Source organism: Stenella coeruleoalba, assembly GCF_951394435.1.
Source record: "Stenella coeruleoalba genome assembly, chromosome: 9".
Classification (NCBI taxonomy): domain Eukaryota; kingdom Metazoa; phylum Chordata; class Mammalia; order Artiodactyla; family Delphinidae; genus Stenella; species Stenella coeruleoalba.
The window spans coordinates 90657238-90673490 of NC_137155.1; the positions used below are offsets into that span (position 1 = coordinate 90657238).

At 49.7% G+C, this 16253-nt stretch overlaps 1 protein-coding gene across 1 annotated transcript in view; it reads right to left on the minus strand.

Annotated features, from left to right (window-relative positions):
* The window catches only part of KIAA1549, a 148594-nt gene extending 135954 nt beyond the window's left edge, over positions 1–12640 (minus strand). Inside the window, exon 1 of the mRNA XM_079931328.1 lies at positions 12010–12640. Coding sequence (XP_079787454.1) covers positions 12010–12172 — 163 coding nt within the window. The 5' untranslated portion in view covers positions 12173–12640. The remainder of the gene's footprint in view (positions 1–12009) is intronic.
* Positions 12641–16253: the final 3613 nt, after the last annotated feature.

Consider the following 16253-nt stretch of genomic DNA (forward strand, 5'->3'; position numbering starts at 1 on the left):
TGGACTCTCAACCACTGCGCCACCAGGGAAGCCCCAAAAGAGATTTTTTAAAGTAGATATTTTTTACCTGTGAGTTTGGCAAAGATAATACAGATTGGTAACAGCCTATATTATGGAAAGGTAGAAGCAAAACTGGCACTCAGATTCATTGCTAGAGAGAATGTTGATTGCTTCAGTCTTTCTAGAGAGCAACTTGGCAACATATACCAAAATTTAATACATGAATGCTGCTTAGTCCAAGAGTTCTATTTGCAGGAATTTATGTTAAGGAAATAATTGGAAAAGCGTGCCAAGATAGATGTACAGGGCTTCCCTGGTGGCGCAGTGGTTGAGAGTCCGCCTGCTGATGCAGGGGACACAGGTTCGTGCCCCGGTCCGGGACCGTGGAGCGGCTAGGCCCATGAGCCATGGCCGCTGAGCCTGCGCGTCCGGAGCCTGTGCTCCGCAACGGGAGAGGCCACAACAGTGAGAGGCCTGCGTAGAGCAAAAAAAAAAAAAAAAAAAAAAAAAGTTAGATGTACAAAGATGCCCATAGCAGTGGGGTTTTTTTGGTTTGTTTTTTTAAATTTAATTAATTTATTTATCTATTTTTGGCTGCGCTGGGTCTTCGTTGTTGCGCGCGGACTTCTCATTGCGGTGGCTTCTCTTATCGCGGAGCACGGGCTCTAGGTGCGCGGGCTTCGGTAGTGGTGGCTCGCGGGCTCTACAGCGCAGGCTCAGTAGTTGTGGCGCACGGGCTTAGTTGCTCCGCAGCACGTGGGATCTTCCCGGACCAGGGCTCGAACCTGTGTCCCCTGCATTGGCAGGCGGATTCTTAACCACCACGCCACCAGGGAAGCCCAGCAGTGTTTTTTTATCACAGCACAAGTTGAAAGCAATATAATTATCCATCAACAGAGAACCGGGTAAATAAAGTGCAGAACATCCACAGCACTGAGTAAAGTCATGATGTGGATCTATATTTGCTGACAAGGGAAAGGCTCTAGGATAAAGTGTGAAGTGACAAAAAGCGAGTCAGCAAACAACACGTAGAAGACGGCACCGTTCCTTCACGTGTATGTGTGTGCGCTTATACGTGTGAAAAAAAAGTCTGAAAGGAGAAACACCAAAATGTCATAGTGGTTATATCTGAGTGGAAGGATCTGGGGTGATTTTCACTTTCTAACTCACATCTTTTTGTACCATCGGAATTCACTAAATGTGCAACAAATCCGACGTGTTAAGCCTCGTCACGTCACTCCTCTCGTTCTAATTCCCACCTTACCTGGGGTGACGACCAGTCCCGTGACACCTATGATACTCCCACCCAGCACCCACTTCCTCCCACTCCCCTCCCCGACCATCTCTGCTTTGGGCACACTGGCCTCCTTCCCATCCCCCGACACGGGCACACTCCCACCTTTGCGCTGCCTGCTTCATCTGCAGGGAACACCACCCCCCAAAGACCTGCCTGGCTCACCCTCCGGCCTCCTTCAAATCTTAAGAGTAAGTGTTACCATTATGGCTTGAACCATGTCCACACACACACACCAAATTCATAGGTTGACGTCCTAACCTCGAATACCCCAGAATGTGACCTTAGTTGGAAATAAGGTCACTGCAGATGTAGGTAGCTAAGACGAGGTCACACCGGTGTAGAGTGGGCCTCTAATCCAATGACTGTCCTTATAAAAAGGGGAAATCTGAACACCGACATGCACACAGGGAGAACCCCACGTGAAGACTGGAGTTTCGCTGCCACAAGCCAAGGCCTGCCAGAATCCAGGAGAGAGGCCTGGACAGACCCTCCCCACCACTGCCCTTCAGAGGGAGCTCGACCCTGCAGACCTTGAGCTGGGACGTCTAGCGACCAGAACGCTGCCGCAATAAACTTCTGGTGTTTAGGTCGCGGGTTTGTGGCCCTTCATTATGGAGGCCCCAGCAGCTAACACAGGCACCCTCTTCACGTGGCCTCCCGCACCACCCAGATTCACACTTCAGCCCCTCACCCCCAAGCCCTTTACTCCTCCACCTCTTCACTGCATTTATCACCTAAAGGTAATTACATCACCATGTAATGACCTTTGTTCACTGCTGCATCCCCAGGGCCCAGCACAGTCTCGGCCCAGAGAAGGCTGCTCCAGAAAGATTTGCTGCACAGGTAAACAAACAACTCAGAACCAAACAGATCAAGTCTGGCCTGGAGGAGCTGACTGTCTAGTGGAGGGAGACGGAGAATAAACAGACCCGTGTAAGATGGTGATAAGCGCCGTGGAGACAAATCAGGGTCAGGTGCAAGGAATTACGGAGGGGCTGCTGTTTCTTGAAAATAGAGTTAGAGAAGGCCTCTCTGATGACGTGAGACTTGAGCAGAGACCTGAAAGAAGGGGTGCAGTAAACCATGGAGATCGCATCTGAGATAAGAATGTTCTAGGCAGAGGGAACAGTAAGTACACATTAGTGGAAGGAACACATACCATTTTTACAATCAGAAAAAAAAATAAAACTATTGTAAGTCTGAAAATGCATCCAAATATGTAAAAGCCCGATTCCAAGGGCAAGGAAGAAGAATCTGGTTTTATAAACTCTCAAGACTCTATTCAGGCCCAGGATGAAAACTCCAGCCCCTTCCTAGAGTCCCCTTCCCCAGCCCCAGCCCCATCTCATCCTCCATCAAATGGCTTTCTCAACACTACAGGTGAGGTGAGGTGAGGTAAGAAGTGATGTATGAGGGGCAGGTAAGGTGAGGTGAGAGATAAAGCATAAGGTGAAAGGTGAGGTGAGAGATAAAGTGTAAGGTGAAAGGTGAGGTTAGAAGTGAGGGATGAGGGATGAGGTGACGTGAGGTGAAGTGGTCCTGAGGCTGAGAGGCCTGGAGATCCCTGATGGTGCCACAGAGCCAAGTGCAGGAAATGTGACTGCTGTCCTAGCCACCAGCTGCCGACTTGCCCCCATCAGATCTGGCCTCTGATGGCCTGCAGAGGCCTTTCCATCCCAGCCTGTCAGCTGCCTCAGCCGGCATGTTCCCACAGCGAGCACCTGTCCTGTGTTCCTGCCCTGCCCCCAGGCCACAGTGGCTCCCAGCTCTGATGAATGTTCATTCCTGCTACCCAACCAGCTAGTTCCTACTCTGCCTCACTTTGGTTTTTTAATAACCGTAGTTTTAAAAAACCCACATAAGGGACTTCCCTGGTGGCACAGTGGTTGGGAGTCCGCCTGCCTATGCAGAGGACACGGGTTCGAACCCTGGTCCAGGAAGATCCCACATGCCGCGGAGCAACTAAGCCCGTGCGCCACAACTCCTGAGCCTGTGCTCTAGGGCCCTTGAGCCACAACTACTGAAGCCTGTGCACCTAGAGCCCGTGCTCCGCAACAAGCCACCGCAATGAGAAGCCCGCGCACCGCAACGAAGAGTAGCCCCCGCTCGCCGCAACTAGAGAAAGCCCGCGCGCAGCAACGAAGACCCAACGCAGCCAAAATATAAATAAATGTTTTTAAAAAATAAAATTAAAACCCCCATAATATTTACTGTCTTAACCATTTTTAAGTGTTCAGTGGCGTTAAGTCCATTTACATTGTCGTGCCACCAATCTCCAGAACTTTCTTCATCTTGCAAAACTGAAACTCCGCTCCCATTGAACACTAACTCCCCTTCCCTCCTCCCCTCAGCCCCTGGCGGGCACCACTCTACTTTCCGTCTCTGTGATTCTGACAACTCTAGATACCACATAACTGGAGTCATACAGTTTTTGTCTTTTTGTGACTGTCTTACTTCACCTAGCATTAATGTCAAGGCTCATCCATGTTGCAGCCTATATGAGAACTTCCTTCTTTTGTAAGAAGGAATAACAACTCCCTTGTATGGACGGACCACATTGTGTTCATGTCTGTTGACGGGCACTTGAATTGCTTCCACGTTCACCTCACTTTTGACACCTGTTTGCTTCAGCTGCCTCCAGGTGCTTTTGTAATCCTCAGCTGTCACCACCAAGATCGCTGCAGGGCAATGCAGGGCTGGCCGAAAGGCCTCCCAACACGCCCAGGCCGAGGGCAAACAGCAGCAGGAGCAGTTCTCTAAGCGACGTGTCCCACCAGACGCCAGCCCAGTTCTGAACCCGCGGCTGCCCCTTCGCTCAGTTTTCCCGACCAACTTGAAACCTGAATGTTTACGAGCTGAAGACTCCCCACTAACAGGCAACAACCAAAAGTCTTGGAAACGCACCCAACCTCAAGGAAACACTGCCTAGGCCAGAGCTTTTCAAACCTTAGTGTGCAGACAACTCACCAAGGCAGGCCCTTAAAATGTAGATTCAGCAGATCCGGGCGGGACCTGGGTGCGTGCCTTCCTAATGCGCTCCTGAGGCTGCTCCACGCAGCACGCAGCACGCAGCACGCAGCACGTGCAAAGGCCTTGCCGCCTCCCCTCCCCTCCCCCACCCCGTCCACACCTATCTCCTGGGTTCAGTGCAAGTTCTCCTACAAGATGGCTGTGGAAGACTGTGTGTGTCTGTGTGTCTGTGTGTCTGTGTGTCTGTGTGTGTGTCTTCCCCCTTTGAAGGCTCCCAGCAGGATTTCCCCAGCGTTTACAGCAGCCCTTCAGGCTGTCTGGCTCCAAAGTTAATCCCAGCACCCAAAACCACGGTAATGAAGGGTTCCTTCCACAGGCCCCAACACGAGAACAAAGAAAGGAGCGGGGAGAGTCTCCCATTGGCTCCACAGGGCCGCAAACACCTGCCCATCACCACGAGCAGAAGGCCCCCAAGCCCCGACCTCCCGCTGAGACGTGCCACCCACCGCCCAGGACGGCTGTCACCCCCTCACGTTCTGCCCAGGCTCTGGGCCACCAGGGCCGCAGGAAAGGCAAGCAGAGCGCGCCTGCCGGGCCTGCTGCCGAGACAGGCCTCCCAGTTGCAGCCGGGCCGGGCACCGCCCGGCGATTCGTCCACTCACCTCCTCTTCATCTCCTCCGGAGACCAGTGGTGGTCTCCTTCCTCACGCTCCCGAGCCCCTCTCACAGCTGCCTTCTTCTCAGAAGAGGGCCTCGTCCACCATCCCCACGAACGGGGGGGTCAGTCACCAGCCCCTCAGCCCATCTCTGCCCCCAGGTCTAGCCTCCTCCTGCTCTCCTCCAGCCTAAAGTGAATCCCTCCAGGGCTTCCCTGGTGGCGCAGTGGTTAAGAATCCACCTGCCAATGCAGGGGACACAGGTTCGAGCCCTGGTCCAGAAAGATCCCACGTGCCGCGGAGCAACTAAGCTCGTGCGCCACAGCTACTGAGCCTGCGCTCTAGAGCCTGCGAGCCACAACTACTGCGCATGCGTTCTAGAGCCCGTGAGCCACAACTACTGAGCCCGCGCTCCGCAGCGAGAAGCCACCGCAATGAGAAGCCCGCGCACCACAACGAAGAGTAGCCCCCTCTCGCCACAACTAGAGAAAGCCCGCGCGCAGCAACGAAGACCCAATGCAGCCAAAAATAAATAAAATAAATGAATTTATTTTAAAAATAAATAAATAAAGTAAATTCCTCCACTCTTCCCTGGGTCTCATACCCTCCAAACCCCCGGGAGCCTTCGCTCCGGCGCTCACTGCCGCCCCTTCCAGCCACATCTGTCTCCTCCTCCAGCCCACCCCGTACTGGCCGATTCCTCCCCTTCCTCACCGGCCCCAGGGACTCCTACTTGCCGCTCCCCCTTCACCCTCCCTTAACGTCCTGCCTTATTTCACCCCCGTGAACAGACACAGCACCCCCCAAAGCAGGACTCGGCCCTCCGGCAGTTGCCGGCCGGTTACCACGAAGCACAAACTGGAGTTGAAAAGCAGCCTCTCTGCGGCTGAGCCTCGATCTGAGGAGGGCAAGTCTCAGGCTTCAAATCCTTTCACTTCCCCCTCTTGTTGGCCCTTTTCAGCACCAACGTTTTGAATACTCTGCACCCGCCACGTCCTAGTCCCCGCTCCCGCCCGCATGTCCTACATCCCCGCTCTTCTCCCACTGCTCCATCCACTGCTTCCCCCTCCTTCCTCATCCAGCCCAGACTCCACACGGCGGCATCCCCACCACAGATCCCTCCACTGCCCTCGGCCCTTCACCGCGTCTGCCCAAGATTCCCAAACCTGACTCAAGCCAACCGCCCACGTTCCCTGGCCACACACGGCCAGTCAGATGCTACAGGACAAACGGCATCACATATGCACTGGCGACACTACAGATTTCTCCCATCACCTTAGGCTTCACTCCCAACCTTCCAGCAGTCCCCCCCCCCCCGATTCCTTCCCCCATTATTTCTCCCCCACTCGCTATGGTGCGCCAGCCTGCCCACGGGAGCTTCTTCACTTTGCAGGAATTACCCTTCAGTTACTTCTACTCTTTCTTAAATTTTCAACCACTGTATCTTTACTGATTGTTCCTTGAAGCCTATAAACATGACCAAGTCTATACATGTTTTCAAAATTTCCATCAACCCCACGCCACCATGAAGTGACAGGTGGCAAATCTGGTCACGTCACTTCCTTCTTGCCTAACCACCTGCAGGGGCTCCCGTGGTTCTCGTGACCTCCGAGTCTGACTCCACAGCCTGTGCTCTTGGGACTAGGTTTATGAGGTGGGGTGGGAGTGGGGATCTAGGATGCAAGGGATCAGGAGAAAATGGACACGGTGGGTGTCCTGGGGGTGGGGATGCAAGAGGGAAGAGTGGAGGAGGATTTTTTTAAAAAAAGAAGTATTGAATACAATGGCCTTCAGTAAGTCACTGTGCTAGGACATCTACAGGACAGTGAGACAGTGACACTCACAAACATTCAGCAGAAGTAGGACAGTTGCTATAACAAGTGCATTCCAAGGTATCCAACCTGTGGACCTGAAATATAAGAGCTAAAGGGAACTTAGAGATCATCTCAGCGACCCCTTATTACACTGATGAAATAACTCAGGACACGGTGACCTATCCACAGTCACACAGCAAGTCACTGGCTGAGAAGAGCACGTTCAGGTATGTTAACTCACAATTCAATGTGCTTTCCAACAAATCATGCTGCCTAAGCACATGAGAGAGAAATCATGTCACAGTGAGCTGCAGATGAAAGGTGGGTGGTCACAACTTGGAAACAAATTAGATCAGTGAGAACAGCATCTTCCTATCTGGGAAAATCAACCTAGTGTAATTATAATTACAGTAATTAGCTGCCTCTAGCACCCAAGGCACTGAGAAAAAAAACCTGTGGCTCCCAGGTCCCCCGTGACTTTTCACAACCCTGCTGGGTTTTGTTTTCAGGATTAAATGAGGCATTTCCTGACAAAGACCGCAGCAGCTGTTCCCTAGGGGCCAGGAGGTGAGGATTTAAAATGACATCCTCTATGCCCTTTGATTCTCAACCCAAAGACAACCAAGCAAACAAGATATAACCAAAAACAGTTTCAATGTCACGATTTTAAATCAACTGTTCTAACAGTTAAAAGACAATTGCAAGATATTAAGTGGTATATCCCCAAAATGCCATTAACTTTCAATTAGGGGTTTATGGTATCTGGATCATTGGTTCCAAGGTGAAGGTGCCTAAAAATCAGCGGTGAACTTGTTAAAAAGGAAGATTCCCAGTTACTCCCACCGAAGATTCTAATGTAGGCCAAGGGTGAGCCCAGAAATCTACATTCTTTTTTTTTTTTTTTTTTTTTTTGTGGTTCGCGGGCCTCTCACTGCTGTGGCCTCTCCCGTTGCGAAGCACAGGCTCCGGACGCGCAGGCCCAGCGGCCATGGCTCACGAGCCCAGCCACTCCGCGGCATGTGGGATCTTCCCGAACCGGGGCACGAACCCGTAGCCCCTGCATCGGCAGGCGGACTCTCAACCACTGCGCCACCAGGGAAGCCCAGAAATCTACATTCTTAACAAGCACCCACACGTCCCCAAGAGGCTCGAGGAATCACACCTTCGAAACATTTATCTAAGTCTTTGTTTATAGGTACTAAACCACTCAAAAAGTGTAACAATATTCACCTCAAAAAGCTAATAATAAAATAGTGCATTAAGATAAAAATTTAACATGCCATGAAGCGCAATGAAGAAAAACAAAATGGCAGATTTTGCTAATCAAAATAATCAAATTTCAAGATTATAGAAAATTTAAAAGAAAATCCATTTGGAAGGGGAGAACACAACAAAAAGGAGGAAAAAAAGGTTATCTTTAATACATAAAGAAAAATTTTAAATATATACGTGTGTATATATATATATATATATATATATATCACAGGTAAATAAGCAAAAACAGAAAATTCGCAGAATACAAATACAAAATAAACAGAAAATATTCAACTCAAGGGACTTCCCTCGTGGAGCAGTGGTTAAAAATCTGTCTGGCAATGCAGGGGACACGGTTTCGAGCCCTGATCCAGGAAGATCTCACATGCCGCAGAGCAGCTAAGCCCCTGCACCACAACTACTGAGCCTGCACTCTAGAGTCCGCGTGCCACAACTAGTGAGCCCACGTGCCACAGCTACTGAAGCCCATGCACCGAAAGCCGAGAAAGCCCGTGCTCCACAAGAGAAGCCACCACAATGAAAAGCCCGCACACAGCAACAAAGGGAAGCCCCTGCTCGCCACAACTAGAGAAAGCCCGCGTGCAGCAACAAAGACCCAACACAGCCAAAAATGATAAATAAAGAAATAAATTTACATTAAAAAATTCAACTCAAAAGTAATAAAAAATTAAAGCAACAGGAGTTTTAAAAATAATATTCCATGCTGGTTATGATGAAGTGAAACAGTGAACTGCATAAACTGCTTGCGTTAATTTCAGCATTACAGCTTTACATAAAAAGTTGATTCATTCAACAACCACCTACTGAGACACGTATTAGGCACCCAGCGGAGCCCACGCACAAAGAAATATAGACAAAGCCTTACCTACGTAGCTATTCATCATAGCATTATTTATAACAACAGAAAAAGCTGGAAATAATAAAAGAATAATTAAGTAAATTATTAGGATGGAAACTGTTTTTGAACAATATTTAATGAATAGGGAGATGCTTAAGTTAAATATTGAGTGAAAAAAGTAAATACATATAATTCAGTTTTCTTTTTATTAACGTTAACAAAGGAAAGACAAAATTATTTACAGTGTTAGCTATAGGTTATGGGATTATGGATACCTGTTTTCTGTACCTTCCAATAATTTCCGAAGTTATCAATTTCATAACTATTATTTTAAGAAAGACTTATCCCTGAATAAGATGAAGAAATGGGCACAACCCTTTCTTTTAATATTGTGGATGTAGGATCTCCTAAAAGGACTCCATTCAAAAATAAGTCCAAAATATTACAATTTGTTTCCACAAGACCAGACTTATAAATGTTTAAACAAGCAAACAAAAAAGGGCACAATCAAAATGCTGAATGAAATAGAAATAGACAAGAAATCAATAAAACATAGAAATTTAAACAAAGACTGAAATAAGGGGAGCAACTGGAGGGTGGACTCCATTTAACAAAAGTTAACAAGGAAAGACAAACCTGCGGAAGGAGACGCGAGTTTGCAGACAGCCACAGAAGGGACTACAGCCTCATCTAGGAGACCCAAGGCAGGAGTAAGACATGCCACTTTCTGACTAATACCACTTACTCTTCAGAAAGAGAACTACCACGGCATGTTCGGCAAAGCCTCCCCAGCCCCGCTCCAATGGTGAAAATACAACACTCAGGAAGAGGAGCCAGAGGGTCCTGGTGGCACAGAGACAAGACGTGGACTGAAATGCAGCATCTCTTCAGGATCACCTGCCACTCACCATGCCCAGCTATCCTACATCAGGAAGCCACCCTCCACCAATATCACTCCTCTCAGCCTTCAAGTGGATCGGGGCCACCTTTAAGAGGTCTTCCTTAAGGAGCCCTTTCACTCACTGCCTCTCCTATCCGGGGACAGTCCGTGCAGGGGTCGGCACCTGCTTATGCGCTGCTCTGGGTCTCCACCTGGATCCTTGGGGACCGGCGCTGTGTCCCTCCCCTTCTCAGTTCCTATCCTATGACCCAGACTAGAAGCAGCTTTATGGTTATTATTTTTTGCGTGCCTCAACCAGGGGAGCCCAATACACCAACCCATGAAGAAGTCTCTGCTTCCGTGCTGTCAGCTCTAGAGCGGAAATATAATTTCAAGTCACCAGGTTGAATATTTGTATTTGGGGTTTAAGGGGGAACAGGAACAGACTTGCACCGACGAGAAAGTTATGGAGGAACAGTACAAACAGCTCCATTTATTCTAAATTTATCAAGAGAATTACTTATATTATCCACAACATCTGCAGCAAATCCAGATGGCCATGTTCACATGGCGAAGCTGAAGAGAGGTTACATGCGTAGAGTCTGGAGTCAAACTAACCTAAACTCCTGAAGCCTTAGTTTTCTCATCTGTAAAATGAGTGTGATCGGATCATGTAAGTAAAATGCAGCACCTGGCGTACAGCAAGCACTCCGTAAATGGGAACAATTAGCTTGCCACGTCCCCCAGCAGATGAATCCATGAGTATCAGATGGGCTTGCTTTGTTGACTAACGCCAAGAGCCCTCTTCATGATTACCTCTTCCCGTGGAAAGCTCTGGGTCTCCGCTCCTCTGGACACACAGGCTAGAACGCTCAGAGGCAGGACTGGGAGCTGAGGAGCTAGGTCAGACAAAGCTGTTTACACTCTCTGTGTACTGCATGAAAGAGACCCATTTTGTCCCCCCAGCTCTGGTGTGACTCCCTGAGCAGGGCTCTACCCAGTTATGGGAAATCTATGAGGAGGTCTCAGGTGTGCAGAAGTCCACGGGTTAAGAGCCGTAAGGAGAATGGAAAAGAGATGAGTCTGCACCAACTAGCCTGTGACCTTGAGCAAGTCACTTCTCTGTCAGTTTCCTCTTCAGTCAGAGGAGCAGTTCCATTCTATGATCCCTTAAGTCCCTTCCTATGCTTTTTTGTCCCATCCTCTATCTGGCACTGGGTATAATTCTGACAGTGAGGTCCAGGGACACCTTCAAATGTGTTCCATTTCCTTCCAAAGCCACTTGCCAGTCCTCTGGCACTGCTCCCATGAGAAGGGAGGATTTGGAGTGGCTTCCATGGCTTTCTGGTTTTGTTCAGTGTGCAGCAGCTCTGCGCACTGCTCACTCCACCTTTCCTGCCCCCAAAGTGGTCAAGTGTGTGTGTGCTGGGGCAATCACTGGCTTGCAGCATGTCATCTCAGAGATGGTTTCCAGACCATCCTCTGTGTAGGCTCGGGGTGGACAAATAAACATTTCAGAGAAGCAATATGAATTAAATCATTTCCTCAACAACAAAACCCGCCCACATGCTTCTTCATAAATCATGCCTCCTAATTCCACGCTAACAGTCAGTAAACTGCATCTATTATAAAAACAACCCTTACTCCTTTCATGCCCTGACACTTAAGAATCACAATATTTTCACATTCTGTTGGATTAATGCCTTTGCAGAAGTAACAGCAATAGCTATTTCCCTGGAAAGATCCATGGCCAGGGCGCTTTCCAAGAGATACTCTTTGAATGTTCTTTGTGTCCTGGTGCACTGGGGGACACCGCCAGCTGCCTGCATCGGGGGGAAGCAGGGCCACCCAGAGTAATGCAATACTGTCTTCAAGCAAACACACCGAATGTACCCCTTCGCCCCGACAATAAAGTATTTCCAAAAATTTGATGTAACCATATTCATATAGCCATGCACAAATACAATTCCAGTGCCTGCGTTTTGCAGGGAAAATAAAGGCACATTCTGAGATGAAGCCACCAGACCCGCCACAGGCTCCCTGGATAACAGAATAGCTTTGCAGACCTTCAGCAAGATTGGCCAGAACCCGCTTGCTTTTTCGTATTATTTTCTGCGTGTCTTTATTTGCTGGGCCCAACAAGAATGGAAAAGCATCTCAAGAAAGGAGGGCGAGGGAGCGGTGGAGAATAAAAGAGGATGGGCGGGGAAAGCCGGATTTTGAAAATAGCAGCAATGAAGGAAGGCAGGGTCGCGCCGGAGGGTCTCCGCGGTGCTTACCTGGGGCGCACGAGGCCGGCCGGGCCAGCAGCAGCAGCCAGAGGCCGGGGAGCAGCAGCCCCGAGCGGCGGCGGCGGCGGCGGCGGCGGGCGCGGCGGGCGGAAGGCCCGCGGTCGCTCGGCCCCGGGACCAGCGCGACCCCGGCGCGGGTCTTCCCCTCCATGGCCGCGCCTCGGCGTCGGCGCCGCGCCTCTGGCTGTCCCGGTCGGCGACCCGGCCCGGCCTCGCGGCTCAGCGCTCTCAGGCCCGGGAGGGGCGGCCGCTGCGGCGGCGACTGCTGGGACGGGGTGCCCCGCACCGGCGCGGAGGGAGGCCGGCGAGGCGGGGGCTGGCCGGGGGCCGGAACCGCGGACGGACGGGGGCAGCCAGCCGCACGCCGGCCTCCCCGCTCCGCCCCCTTCGGAGCCTCCAAGCCGCTGCCCGGCAACGCGCGGGCCCGGGCGCGGGCAGGCGAGCACCACCTCCCGGCCGGCCGGGCTCCTGCCTGCGGGGCTGCAAGCGGCAGGCGCGGGGCGCGGGCGCACGGGGGCTGCGCGGCGCGGGGTCGAAGCCCGGCCCGCCCCCGGGATCCGCCTCCTGGGTGGGGACGCGCGGGACGCTGGAGGCCTGGGCCCGGCCGGCGGCCGGCGCCGCCCCGACCCGCACGGAACACCCGGTCCGTCGCCCTGATGGCCCGGCGCGTCCCGCCCCCGGGGGCGCCCGCCGGGAGGGAGGCCCACGAGGAGGGGTCAGAGCCGGAAAACCTGGCCGGCGCGAACGTGACGGGCTTCTCGCTCCTCCTCTGGCTTGAGTCTGTGCGGGGCAGCAGGTGTGAGTGGGGCGCCTGCGTTGGTAGGACAGCCTTCGGGGACAAAGCGAGGGAAAGGTCGGGTTCCCTTCCCAGGAGCTCGACGTGCAGTAGAGGAGGCGAGAAAAGGCGCACACAGCTCTACCCATCCTGCCTCCCGTCTAGAGGTCTTGCCTCCTGTCCAGGTCATTGGGAAAGGAACATGCAGGATGCTCTGAGTTTGGGAAACCCGCAAACCGCGCACATAGTAGGCCTGCAGAAGGCGCCTGCAGAATCGAATTGAAGCAGAGCTGGAGAGACCCACACACGTTTAGGCCCTTTTAGGGAAAGCAACGCGCTTGGGAGGTGAAGAGAGTGTCAAAGGATCAGCATTTGGCGGGGTAGAGTTCAGGGTGGGTGGCTGGGATCAGGAAAGCAACGGAGGGAGTTAACATTTGTCGAGTACCTGCTATGCGCCGGGCATCGAGCTCCGAGGACGCCCGGGGGGGGTTAAAGGCCTAGGAACATGGAATTGGCAGTTTTGGATATCGCCATCCCATTGGAATGCTTGCACCAATCAGGTTATGAAAGGTGTGAATTGGGGACACTATGGTATTGCCAGGAAGCTATAGTGGACAGTGGAAAATGTGAATCATCCACATTAACAAAAGGATGCACGTTGCTCTCCAGTCCGCTTGCCCTGCTGGGCCCAGCCTTGCAGCGTCAGCCCAACTAGGCTTCTTGCCTGGTGGTAAGATTGTTGGAGAATCAGAAATAGCCCTCCCTCAGAATATGGCTGAGGGGCTTCCCTGGTTGGCTCAGTGGTTAAGAATCTGCCTGCCAATGCAGGGGACACGGGTTCGAGCCCTGGTCCGGGAAGATCCCATATGCCGCGGAGCAACTAAGTCCGTGCACCACAACTCTTTGGTGAATATCCAAAGAAAATCACTATTGTGAAGAGATATCTGTACTCCCACGCTCAGTGTAGCATTCCTCACAATAGCCAAGACTGGGAAACTACCTAAGCACTCATCAACAGGTGAATGGATAAATGTAGTACACACACACACACACACACACACACACACACACAGAGGAATATTATTCAGCTATGAAAAAGAAGAGAATCCTGTCATTTGCAACAACGTGGATGGACCTTAGGGGCATTATGTTAAGTGAAATATGTCAAAGACAAATACCGTATGATCTCACTTATTTATGAAATCTAAAAACATGGAGCTCAGGGGACTTCCCCAGTAGTCCAGTGGTAAAGACTCTGCCTTCCAATGCAGGGGTCGCAGGTACAATCCCTGGTCAGGGAACTAAGATCCTGATCTAGAAAAATAAGACAGACACTTAGGTGAAGTAGAGAAGAGAGAAAAGGGAAGCTGCGATAGAATAAGGACTCAAACATCTGGCTAAAGGGTCTAGATTTAACTTTGTAGGCAATGGGGTATCATTAATAATTTTTGGAGATATTAGAACTAAGCACAAGAAGGATTACTCTATTAACAATATATAAGATGATTTGGAGAGAGAAAAGACTACAAGTGGAGAGACCCAATTAGGATAAGATCTTAGCAGTGCATGACTGAAGTATCAAGAATCATAAGGTTTTTCACCATCAAATAGACATTTTAAAAAATTGATTATATCCATTTGTGCCAGAGTATGGGGAAATAGGCACTCTCAGATTCTAGTGGTGGAGGTGTAAATTGGTATAGCCATTTGGGAGGATGATTTAGCCTTATCTATCAGAATTTAAAATCAGCTCACCATCTGGTGCAGAAAATTCCACTTCAATATGTATATATATATATATATTTTTTTTTTTTTTTTGCTTTTGCGTTTGCTTTTCTTTCCCTTCCTTCCTTCCTTCTTTCTTTTCTTTTCTTTTTAGCCAGGCTTAATTCAGACAGGTAAATTCAGCCAAATAATTCAATCAGATAAAATTTACCTTTTTTTAAAGTGTACGTACAGCTCAATGGGTTTTGACATGAGTAACTGTCACTACATTCAAGATATGGAACTTTCCTATTGCCCTAAAAAGTTCCCTTGTGCCAGCCTACAGTCTATCCCCTGCCCCTACCCCAATCCCTGGCAACCACCAATCTGATTTCTGTTTCTATAGCTTTGCCTTTCCCAGAATTTCATATAAATGGGATAACACAGTACGTAGCCTTTTGTGTCTAGTTTCCTTTACTTAGCATAATGTCTTGTGATTCATCCAAGTTGTTGCATACATCAGTAATTTGTCCCTTTCTATTGCTAACTAGTATCCCACTGAGTGGCTATACCACCATTTGTTTATCCACTCACCAACTGAGGGACATTTGGGTTGTCTTCAATTCTGTTTTGTTTTGGCTGTTATGAATACAGCTGCTATAAACATTTGCTTCCAGGTCTTTGTGTGAGCCCATTTTCATTTCTCTTAAGTAAAAACCTAGGATTCGAATTGCTACGTCATGTGGCAAATGTATGTTTAACTTTATATAAAACTGCCAAACTGTCTTCCGAAGTGGATATAATATTTTACATTCTCACCAGCAACGTATGAGAGTTCTGGTTGTTCCACGTCTTTGTTAGCTCTTGGTTTTATCAGTCATTTTAATTTGAATCATTCTAGTAGCCATGCAGTGATACCTTGTTGTGGTCTATAATTTGCATTTTCCTGATGACTAATGATGTTGAGCAACATTTTATGTGCTTACTTTCCATTAATATTTCTTTCTTGAAGTGCCTGTTTGAATCTTTTACTAATTTTATAATTGCATTGTTTTCTTATTATCAAGTTGTAAGTATCTTTACATATCCTGGATATAAACTCTTTTTCAGATAAGTATTTTTGCAAATATTTTCTCTTAGTCCATAGCTTGTCTTTTTTTTTTTTTTTTTTTTTTGGCCACACCGTGCAGCAGGCAGTATCTTATTTCCCCAACCAGGGATCGAACCTGTGTCCCCTGCAGTGGAAGCACACAGTCTTAACCACTGGATTGCCAGGGAAGTCCCCATAGCTTGTCTTTTTATTCTCTCTTTTTTTTTAAGATTTTTTAAAAATTATTATTTTATTTATTTATTTTTGGCTGTGTTGGGTCTTCGCTGCTGCGTGTGGGCTTTCTCTAGTTGTGGCGAGCGGGGGTACTTTTCGTTGTGAAGCGTGGGCTTCTCACTGCGATGTCTTCTCTTTTTTTTTTTTTTTTTTTTTTTTTTTGCGGTACGCGGGCCTCTCACTGCTGTGGCCTCTACCGTTGCGGAGCACAGGCTCCGGACGCGCAGGCTCAACGGCCATGGCTCACGGGCCCAGCCGCTCCGCGGCATGTGGGATCTTCTCGGACCAGGGCACGAACCCGTGTCCCCTGCATCGGCAGGCGGACTCTCAACCACTGCGCCACCAGGGAAGCCCCTACGATGGCTTCTCTTGTTGCAGAGCACGGGTTCTAGGCGCGTGGGCTTCAGTAGTTGCAGCATGCAGGCTCAG